The sequence below is a fragment of the Mandrillus leucophaeus genome, unplaced genomic scaffold (genome assembly GCF_000951045.1).
Source record: "Mandrillus leucophaeus isolate KB7577 unplaced genomic scaffold, Mleu.le_1.0 Scaffold794, whole genome shotgun sequence".
NCBI lineage: Eukaryota > Metazoa > Chordata > Mammalia > Primates > Cercopithecidae > Mandrillus > Mandrillus leucophaeus.
In genome coordinates this window covers 97,195-108,752 of record NW_012108630.1, presented here as the reverse complement: position 1 = coordinate 108,752, position 11,558 = coordinate 97,195, and the positions used below count along the sequence as shown (strand labels likewise).

At 38.4% G+C, this 11,558-nt stretch overlaps 1 protein-coding gene across 3 annotated transcripts in view; it reads right to left on the bottom strand.

The window, feature by feature from the left end:
• N6AMT1 (N-6 adenine-specific DNA methyltransferase 1 (putative)) overlaps positions 1-9,492 on the bottom strand; it is a 24,591-nt gene extending 15,099 nt beyond the window's left edge. For 2 of the 3 annotated variants that reach the window (XR_001004584.1, XM_011967214.1), the window contains exons 1-4: positions 9,337-9,492; positions 7,117-7,203; positions 5,968-6,058; positions 3,591-3,674 (exon numbers count right to left, since the gene is read on the bottom strand). Coding sequence is in view for 2 of the 3 variants with exons in the window: in XM_011967214.1 (XP_011822604.1) it covers positions 3,591-3,674; positions 5,968-6,058; positions 7,117-7,203; positions 9,337-9,485 (411 nt within the window). In the remaining variant the exon portion in view is untranslated. The remainder of the gene's footprint in view (positions 1-3,590; positions 3,675-5,967; positions 6,059-7,116; positions 7,204-9,336) is intronic. The other variant, XM_011967216.1, reaches the window with a different exon arrangement.
• Positions 9,493-11,558: the final 2,066 nt, after the last annotated feature.

Genomic DNA, 11,558 nt, shown 5'->3' with positions numbered 1-11,558 from the left:
GCCTCCCGTGTTTAGGCCATTCTCCTGCCTCAGCCTCCCGAGTAGCTAGGACGACAGGTGCCCACCACTACGTCCGGCTAATTTTTTGTATTTTTAGTAGAGACGGGGTTTCACTGTGTTAGCCAGGATGATCTCAATCTCCTGACCTCGTGATCCCCCTACCTTGGCCTCCCAAAGTGCTGGGATTACAGGTGTGAGCCACTGCACCCGGCCAATTTTCTAAATTTTTTGTAGAAAAGGGGGCTGTCACTATGTTGCCCAGGCTGGTCAAGAACTTCTGGCCTCATGTGATCCTCCCACGTCAGCCTCCCAAAGTGCTGGAGTTATAGGTATGAGCCACCAAGACTGCTCTATTGTACATTATTTTTAAGATTAAAGAATGTTTTGAAGATGTCCCTCAGAAGTTACTTTAACCCTACACAACTAATTTCTTCCTATTTCCTTTTGAGCCCTTTGTCCATATTTTAGTTTAAATTATTTTTACACAATAATGTCTGCTAGTCATTCATTTAATATAACATATATTTCCTCATTAAAAATAATTGCTTTATAGCTATAACCTTATGCACATATACCTTTATGAAGAAGAGAAATGTTCACATTCCTGCTTTTAAAAAGCAGGTCGAACAGAGCTTGAAGAAAAAGAAAAAAAAAGCCACACTTTTTGATTTTACTGTTTCGTTTGTCTGCCTTTGCCTATCTTCGACACCACAGGTTTTTCTTTTTTGCCATGTTTTACAAAGACCGGATATATTCTATACGCTTACTTACATCTTGCTTTTCTCATTCAACAATACTTTATGAAAATCTCTTCATATCATTTGATATAGTTCTAATTCATTCTTTCTTTTTTTTTTTTTTTTTTGCTATTAAACATGCCACATTATTTTTAATTACATACGAAAACCTAACGTGTCACCCAGGGACCATTTCTCCCACTGCTCTGTTTGGCCGCCAGTCTCTTGTCTCTCTCTTCAGCAGTGGTGAGGTGGATACCCTTTCCTCAGGGAAGAGAAATCCACAGTTTGTTGTTCTTGCCAATAAGAAAAATGTTGGAAAGTCGAGTGGCAAATCTGTTGCCATTGGCATCTTTCAGGTGAACCCATCAAAAGATCCAGGGTTGGGGATCACACCAATTCTACCCAGGTTAGCACCTCCAGTCACCATACACAGGTGACCAGTGTCAAATTTGTTGAAATCAGTAATCTTGCCAGTCTCCAAATCAATCTGAACGGTGTCATTCACCTTGATGAGGGGATCAGGGTAGCAGATGGTGCAAGCATCATGAGTCACCAGATGAGGGATTCCTTTTGTGCCCACAAAGATTTTCACTTTGCACAACTTGTACTTGGCCTCCTCAGGTGTAATATGATGTACACCAAAGTGACCCTTGGTGTCACAGACCAGACGGAAATTCTCTGCCATCTTGTCAATGCTGATGACATCAACAAGGATTCTGAAGATTAAAGATCATGGCCAGATCATCTTCAATGTTTCAAAACCCTGTTTTTATGACTCCACATAAAATTTAAAAGTGAATCGAGGCTGGGTGTGGTGGTTCATGCTTGTAATCTCAGGATTTTGGGAGGCCAAGGCAGGCAGATTACCTGAAGTCAGGAGTTCAAGACCAGCCTGGCCAACATGGTGAGAGCCCCCTCTCTACTTCTAATTCATTCTTTTAAGGGTTATATAATATTTCCTGGAAGAAAAGTATCGCATCTTAGTTGGCTATTGATGGGCATTCACTATGTCCATTTGCTTAATTTTTTTGACTCTAATCATTCCCACACCTATCATAAGCTTCTCAACACAATTTTCCACAAAGTTAATCATATTAGGAAATGTATCATTTCCTCTGGTTTTAAGACTTTCCTCCTGGAGACTTCCTTTTCCTGGCATTCTCTCTACTTTTCTCCTGGGTTATACTCCCCATTTGTGCTGTTGGCACAAACCAACATCTTAATTCATGTTTCTGGATATATCAGTAAGTATACCCACAGCTTATTATAAATACAAACTCCTATTATTTGTATATTATGTTTCCTGGATCTAATCGCTGAGTCTCGTCTCTTTTACCTTTGTGAATTCTTCTCCGTATCTTTACACTCTGTGCACTGAAATCTTTTTTTCATTGCGTTTCCAGACCACTGATTCAGGTCTTGACAGTGACCACATTCTCTTTTAATTCACTGCCTGATGTTTTACTGTGTAAAACGTATTTTTAAGCTCCAAGACATCTTTGTTGTGTTGTATTTTATCCTGCTTTCTAGCTAATTGCCCAGCTCATGAGAATATGACAGGTTTTCTTTCTGTTGGGAAAGCAAAAAAGCCCAAGGCATTGCCTGCACTCAATCATGTATACATCCCAGCAGCTGTAAGGCTCAGAAGCATGTGGCTTAGGGCTAGAAACATGAAGAAAGGAAACCCATTCAGGTCACCATGTTCCCAGAATCTCCTTTTCATTGATTAATCTTCCCACTAGTTGGATAGTGCTTTCCTAAAGAGCTTTAAGAAGCTGCATTTCTCTCCACGGCTGTTCACCTTCTGACTTCCCTGTCATATGAGTTCATATGTCAGCACAGCAATAGCTTTTTCGCTGTTTAACTGCCATTAGTAGCAATGGCAGCCAAATGGATTCTTCCCATCTTGGCATTGAGGTGAATATAATGTTTACTAGCCTTGCCAGAGAATAATTATCAAAGAATTAAAAAAGCATAATAATTAAAGGAAAGCTAGTCTTAGTCCATTATTAAACTTTGACCATTCCTGGGAAAAGGTTAACACGATTTACCTATTCATTACCGAGATTTTAAAAAATAATATACTTCAAGATTATTTGTTTTCCCTATCTGAAATGAGAATTGGTTCCACTCTTTCACTTTTTGGAAATACTTGTGAAAGGAGGAAACCAGAAACTTTCAGAAGGAATTCCTATGTGAATTTAAGATTGATTTAAAAAAAATTTTTTTTTTTTTTTTTTTGAGACAGAGTCTCACTCTGTCAGCCAGGCTGGAGTACACTGGCCGATCTCGGCTCATTGCAACATCTGTCTTCCAGGCTCAAGCAATTCTCCTGTGACAGTCTCCCAAATAGCTGGGATTACAGGTGTGTGCCACCAGGCCCGGCTAATTTTTGTATTTTTAGTAGAGACGGGGTTTCACCATGTTGGCCAGGCTGGTCTTGAACCCTTGACCTCAGTAATCTGCCACCTCGGCCTCCCAAAGTGCTGGGATTACAGGAGTGGGCCACTGTGCCCGGCAGGTCAAAACATTTTGTTCTGCAAATTTTTTATTCATGATAAAGGATATGTGTAATATATATGTACATGTATATTCAAATATATGAATATAAACACCATGGCCTGATACGAATGTGATTTTTAGTGACAGATATGTGTCACAGTTTGTATTTCCATCATTTAAGGTTCCTTTCCTAGGTCTATTAATAGGACTCAATTACTGACAATTAGGAGTAAAATCAGAGCAGTCTGTGATAGCAGCAGCTGATCGATGTCATAGGGTGACATTCATTTGAATTTACAAACAAAATAATTGAAAATATTAATAATTAAATTTTGTTGTATGTTTTACCTCTTCAGGTGGAGTCACTACATAGGGGGGATTGAACACCAGAAGATCAACTTTTTCCTTCAATCTTGGTAGCAAGCCTTTGACCTAAATGTATTCAACAATAGTGAGAATTTTACATTAAACTCTGAATTAAATAATTGACAAATCAATCTTTAAAAATAATCTTCCATGTTTTTGGGAAAATAATGTGTTAGGGCCTGCACTTGTAGAGAGAAACGAAGTTAAGTATTTTTACGTTTTCATTCAGAAAAATAATATAGGCTATTAAGTAAAAATAAGGAAATTAAACTATCAGAATGAATATTAAAAAGCCTGTACTCCTCAACAGCACATATATTTATATTCTGGGTTCACTTTTAGAAAATGAAATAAGAAAGCAAACTCTAATTCTGTATAATCTGTATAGACTTGGATGTAAGTTTACAACTATATTTGCTAACATTTTCACAATTTTTCCCATATCTGTACAGATACCTACCATCATTTACAGGATAATGTTCTATAGTTTCTTCTATCTCTGGTGTTTCACCATTCTATCAAAAACACTTACTTAACACTAATTATGGAAACATTAAAGAAATTTTTAGGCCAGGCATGGTGGCTCATGCCTGTTATCTCAGCACTTTGGGAGGCCGAGGCAGGTGGATCACCTGAGGTCAGGAGTTCGAGACCAGCCTGGCCAACCCATGGACAACATGATGAAACGCAGTCTCTACTAAAAATACAAAAAACTAGCCAGGCGCAGTGGTGGGTGCCTGTAATCCCAGCTACTCAGGAGGCTGAGGCAGGATAATTGCTTGAATCCGGGAGGCGGAGTTTGAAGTGAGCCAAGACTGCGCCACTACACTCCAGCCTGGGCGACAGAGTGAGACACTGTCTCAAAAAAAAAGAAGAAGAAAAAAAGAGAAAGAAAAAAAGAAAGAAATTTTTAAAATACAAAAAAAAAATCACCACATTGATCTCATGCAAATTACCGGAGTACCTTTTTGATACCCTAGCTTTTATTAGCAGTTAACAACTTCTAATAATATAAAATAATTTCTTATCTCTTTGACTTAATTCCTTCTAAGCTACAAAATCATTTACAAATTAAAAAAAAAAAGCAAACAGGAAAGCTACCTACGCTCATCAGTGTAAGAAAAGTGTAGGTTAAGGAGTACAGAAGTATTTTGTATTTCATATGTCTACCTAGTGCATGCTATTATTATTTTTGCCTATAAAAAGGTATTTCACATACATAAATTAAAAACCCACAAATTTAAAACTGCCACTTGAAAATGTGTGCTGTTAACTTCTTAAAACAATGGTTGTGCAGTTGTCATTTGTTGTTTTTACCTTCTGAGGACCCACTGCCCCTTTCTTCTGATTTAACTTCCTTGACTTTTGTTAGGGAAGCTCTACCTCCCATCATTCTCTATCTAAGTGGCCTGAGTAGGGTTTATGCCAACTCAGCTCCTGGGATGGGACTAGGAGCCAGGTTGAAGCCAATCATCTCCATATTCAAATCTCCCCTGACCACAGCAAAAGGTTGACAGATAGGCACATAACCCAAGTTGATCCAGATAATACTCATTCTGGGGCCTCTTCTACAGTAACTGAATAGAAAGGGCCTCTTTCCTCGGGAAGGTGTTGAGAAATAAGATACAGATATGCAAACATCCTGTTACCATGAAGGGAAAGACTGCCTAGGAATAGAGCCACCAGAGAGAAGTTCAGAGATAAGAAAAAGACGTTTATAACATTCTTAGAGTTCCTGGAAGTAGCTGTGCTGAAGTCATCAAATTTTTGTTTTTTTTTTTTTTTTTTGAGACAGGGCCTTGTTCTGTTCCCCAGGCTGGAGTGCAGTGGCATGATCATGGCTCAAGGCAGCCTCAACCTCCCAGGGTCAAGCGATCCTCCCACCTCAGCCTCCCAAGTAGCTGGCACCACAGGTGTGCACAACCACATCCAGCTTTTTTTTTTTAATTTTTATTTTTTGTAGAGACGAAGTCTCACTATATCGTACAAGCTGGTCTCGAACTCCTGGGCTCAAGCAATCATCCTGCCTTGGCATCCCAGAGTACTGGGACTAAAGGTGTGAGCCTTTGCACACACTAACTTTAGCCTTTGCACTAACTAACTGGACTAACTTTTTAAATTTAAGCCAGTTTGAACAGGGTTCACTATAACTTCTGACTGAAAGAGGTCTGATCTATATAAGTTAATATAAATTCCTTTTGAATTGTGGAAAAGATGGATTACATCAACGAAGAATTTACTTTGTATAGGGTATACTGCTTAGTGGGTCAAAAGTCAATTACTTACCAAAGTTTCTTTGACCTAAAACATCTTAACCTTATTTGAAAAGAAAATTATTATTGGACAAAGATTAGCTTACCAAATCTGTAATAACTGGTTGAACGTGGACTTTGTTACAGCGTGCTGTCTCTAGGGTACAAGCTGCTGCCTCAGGGTTGATATCAGTGCACCTATAAACAGAAATGGAAGGAAACTATCCTATGTCTATAAGGCAAATCTGTTTCTGAGTAATTTCAAGGAATGTTCCATTAATTCTACACAGAACAGATTTAGAAAAAAAAATTAGAATGTATTCAATAATGGCAAATAAGAAGAAAACAAGGATTTGTTCTACTGATGAAAAAGACTGTTATATTGATACAATGTCCAAGAGTAGAATACACATACATGCACACACATCTGAAGGAATTTATGAAATTATGATACATCCAACGAAGGAGTACTATGCAGCCACCAAAAATGAAATTTAAAGGCAATTTTTGATAGGAAAATGTTTATGAGACAAAATTAAAAACACAGGAAATGGGCCAGGCACGGTGGTTCATGCCTGTAATCCCAGCACTTTGGGAGGCCAAGGCAGGCGGATCACCAGGTCAGGAGATCAAGACCATCCTGCCTAACATGGTGAAACCCCATCTCTACTAAAAACACACAAAAAAAATTAGCTGGGCATGGTGGCAGGTGCCTGTAGTCCCAGCTACTCAGGAGGCTGAGGCAGAAGAATGGCAAGAACCCAGGAGGCCGAGATTGCAGTGAGCCAAGATCACGCCACTGCACTCCATGCTGAGTGACAGAGCGAGACTTTGTCTCAAAAAAAAAAAAAAAAAAAAAAAAAAACCACAGGAAATGGAAAAAAAAAAAAACAGAAGGAAACTCAGTTGGACCATGTATGGTAAAATTTATAGGTGATTTTAATTTTCTTCTTTATACTTTTCTATATTCTCCAATTTTCTATAAATTTAAGCAACTTTAAATTTCTTATATCAAATTATTTACCTAAGAAATAAATCAAATTTAGAGACGATCTAAAATTATGCTGCTTCTACAATTATGCAGTATGATGGAACAGTTTGAACATGAATAATTTTTAGGGAAGCATAGTTTGTAATCTGAGTTTTTGCTATGCTTAAATACTATAAGATACATACTGTCTATTTAAAAATTATTTCATTAGAGTTATCATGGTTAACCTGTCAGTGGAAGATCTAGATGAATATGATATACTTACATGTACAAAGCCTGAGGACCTATCATAGAGGCTAGGAATGCAGATACTACACCAGACCCTGCCCCTACTTCTAGGCATATTTCCACTCTAAAAAAAAACAAAATAAATATTAGTACAGTAGAATCAAAATACTTTTCACAGAAAACTCTCGTGCTAGCTTTATTTCTAGCACGTATATTTCTCTAGCATCATCACTAACCTGCAAATACATGAAAATAGAAATTTGTAATTTCTGACAACTACTTCATACTTAATACTGCATAACTCAAAATTACTAATATTTTGGGTATGTAATATAATTTAAGTCTACAAAAGTTATATATTACCAAACATGGCTTTCAGTTAATTTCGACAAACCATTACATTAAAAAGTATGGAAAAACATTAATCCAGGGTTGGAAATCTTAATGTGAAAGATACCATTCCTTCGCACAAGGAGCTCCTAGCTTAGTATTTCCTAAAATGATAAGGTTTGTATTATTACTAAACTTATTTTTGATAAAAGGTTCCTCTATCATTTTTAACACCTAACATTCATAGAGCCATCAGTATATCCTAGTGAATTAAAAGGTCCCCCAGTAATAGAGCAGGACAAAAATTCCTTTTCTGTACAGCTATAAGCTAATTCAGATAATAGTATCTGATCTTCTAATGTTAGCCATCCGAGAATGCTGTTAACTATTAAAATCTTCATTCTACCGTACTTTATCTTTCCATTAAATTTATTTTCTTGCCTATAATCTTGGAAGTTCTTTTTTAGATCCGTGCTCTTGCTCTGTCACCTAGGCTATAGTGCAGTGGTGCCACCATAGCTCACCGCAGCCTTTAACTCCTGGGCTCAAGTGATCTCCCGCCTCAGCCTCCTAAGTAGTTAGGACTACAGTAATAAACCACAGTGCCAGGCCTCTATAATGTTACACATGCATCAAAAGCATAAATTATCCCTATCACAAAGATCAGCTTGATGGCATTTAGGGAAATTTTTAGCACTAAACTCCCAAAACAACTACCCAGTGACAAGCTCCAGAGGTTTTAAACTTTTGGAACCAGTCTACACATCTGACAAGTCTTTATTAGGTGGTAGTAAGGTCTGTGAATCTCACCAGGTGGCTTCTCTTTGAAAATAACTATCATGGTCTCATAAATAATTAGAATTCCAAACTAGAAATAACCCAAGACTTTATAACAAAATCAGCTCCTTTTACAGCATACTTTGCAGTGCAATTTGTGCTTGTAAATCTTTCTGGGTTATCTTGAGAAAAGACAAGTTATAAAACACTACTGTTCCACTCTATACTCCAGTAAATCCAAAAGTTCCATCATCTACAATGAAAGACTAGTTTAATAAGAGCTGGGGCATTTTATACGTGGAAAAATATGACCAAGTTTAAGAGGGATAAATAAATACAATATAGATCTTTGAAATCTGACAGCTGTTTGTTCCATCCTGAGAAAACCCAGTTCACCTCATCTTCAAACAAATCTAACAACACAAATTCCTTACATTTAAAAATCACAATGTCAGTATTCATTCTTTCTGCTATTAATTTAAAATTGATGGCGATCACTTCAACAAATCCATTTAAATAAAGTGCTAGGGTAGACTATTGTCTGCTAGCTGGATGTAACTTTCTATTTTGTAACAATTAAATGAAAAATTCAGTTCCTCAGTAGCACTAGCCACATTTCAAGTGCTCTGTAGCCACAAGTGAGGACTGGTTGGTGCTAGAGTATGCTATCCAGTGGGTTTAAAAATATTTCCCCCCTCCAGTAACACAACTTTCTTTCATGTTTGTTAAGGATGCTATGTGCTGAGTAAACAAAATAATACCACGCAATTTTAATATTTAATACTTTAAAAATTAATAATCAACGTTTCCGGAATATTTTGTTTCCAAACGTGTTATACTATCGCATCTCGCAGGGACATGTGTTCTTCAGATTAACAGGTGACAGGAAAAGAGACGCCTTTGCATGGTAAGCAGTCAGGGAGCTCACGAGACAGAGCAGCCCCTGGCAAAGGAGATGTGTCCCCGGCACACTCATTACTTGTAAGTACAGGAAAATTCTCAATTACGGCGTCCCGGCTGTCAATCATCTGCAAGTGGACCCCGCCTCCTCCGGCTCAGGGCGGTGATAGCCACCGTCCCGGCCCTCCGCCACTGCACTTCTTCAGAACGCCTCAGCCCTTTCCCGTCAGAGCCCCTCCCCTCCTCGCACCCCGCCAGCTCGGCAGCTGCTGCCTCGAGCGCGTCCAGAAGCAGAAACGTGTCCTCCGCGGGCTCGTACACGTCGCTGAAGGCGCCGCGGCCCACGTGCCCGTGGAACGGCGTAGGGAAGCGCTGGCTCGCCATAGTCCTTCTCTGCATTCTGCGCGCCTGCGCAGGGCGCGCGCATGCGCATCCCCTCAAGCGCCGGTCTGGGAGCGGGGCTGGAGTTCCGGGCGACCGGAGTGTTCTTCGGTCTTATATCTAAATTTGTCTGGGGACCTCCTTGAAATTTCTAAGTAGGCAGTTGTATAATCCGTGACTATTGACATTTACTTTCTCCTTTGGAACATTTAAATTTTATTCTGTTAACTAGAACCTGATAGTGGGCATTCTGAGTTGTTTTTGACTAAGGTAAATGTTCTTCATTCTACTAATATTTAGAAATTCTGTTTTACTCCTAGTTTGCAAGGATTTGAAAAAAATACATAATAAATTTTACTATTTTTTTGTCAGCTGAACTTTAAGCTTTATGCTATAAAGATGAAGACTTTTCTCGTTTGATTTTTTTTACTGTACTTTATAAATTGCTTTCCTGATGAATCATGAATGCACTCTTTTTATAAACCTTAAGCAAGATGATGTGGTTTAATACACTGCTGAATTTGTGGGGGCTAATAATCTGGCTCTGTTTTTTACCAAGATTACGCTACCCTCATTGTATGAGTTAGGACACTGTTTCTGGAACATTAGGTAGAAAACCTTAAAACTGGCTGGGCTTGGTGCCTTTTTGAGTAGATGGATCTTTGATGTTTTGGAACATTTATAAGTTGTTAGACTGTTCAAGTACTTGCATTCTTTTTGAGTCGATTTCTGAAATTTGTTTCCCAACGAAACGTTTTTACAGCTCTTTTTTTAAATTTGAAAAATAAAAATACAGAAAAGTATTTGAGTTACAGATTTTATTTTATTTCTTTTTTTTTTTTTTTTTTTTTTTTGGAGACAGAGTCTCGCTGTATCCCCCAGGCTGGAGGACAGTGGCGCGATCTAGGCTAAGTGCAACCTCTGCCTCCCAGGTTCAAGCGATTCTCCTGCCTCAGCCTCCGGAATAGATGGGATTACAGGCTCCTGCCGCCACGGCCGCCTAATCTGTATTTTCAGTAGAGACGGATTTTCCCCATGTTGGCCAGGCTGGTCTCAAACTGCTGACCTCAGGTGATCCACCCGCTTCAGGCTCCCAAAGTGCTGGGATTACAGGTGTGAGCCCGTAACACACGTGGCTGGGTTACAAATTTAAAAACCCCAAGTTTTAAACCCAGAAATGACAGTATTTTCTCATGTTTTCTTAAAATATTTTTTACATGCAAGAACTAAAATATTACAAATGAGATGGATGTTCTTTCTCTACTTACCTTCAGTTTAATTGTGTAACCTTCTCTCCAAGGCTCTTATGGATTTAGTGTATGTCCATCTAACCCATGTAAAAACACGGATCTTGCATTTATACGTTTATAAACATTCATATCTTTATAAGCAACATGTGGTGTGTTTTAAAATTTACATAACTGGTACTAGGTTGAACATGTTTTTCAAATTTCTTTTTCAGTCAACATATGAGATTTATGTTTTGATATATAAAGTTAGGTTACTCCTCTTAACTGCCATATAGAATTTTATTATATAAAAATATGAAATATATATATATAGAAAGAAAGAGAGCGAGAAAGAGAGAGAGAGTTGTACTTGATCTCCTGGGTTCAAACGATCCTCCTGCCTCAGCCTCCTGAGTAGCTGGAACCATAGGCGCATGCCACCACTCCCAGCTTATTTTATTTTATTTATTTTTTGAGATGGAATCTCGCTCTGTCACCGAGACTGGAGTGCATTGGCGTGATCTTGGCTCACTGCAACCTCTGCCTCCGGATTCAAGCTAATCTCGTACCTCAGCCTCCCTAGTAACTCCCAGCTAATGTTTAATTTTTTTTTTTTTTTTAGAGATGGGGGTCTCACCGCGTTTCCTAAGCTGTTCTCAAACTCCTGAGCTCAAGCAGTCCTCCAACCTAAGCCTCCCAAAATGCTAGGATTACAGACATGAGCCACTGTGCCTAAAGTATCTTTTATCTGGGTTGGATAAATGTCTACTGGTAAAGATTTTCTTCTTTTCAGGTTTTCACTATTATGAACAACGTGGTGATTAACTTTCTTTCTTTTTCTTTTCTTTTTCTTTTTCTTTTT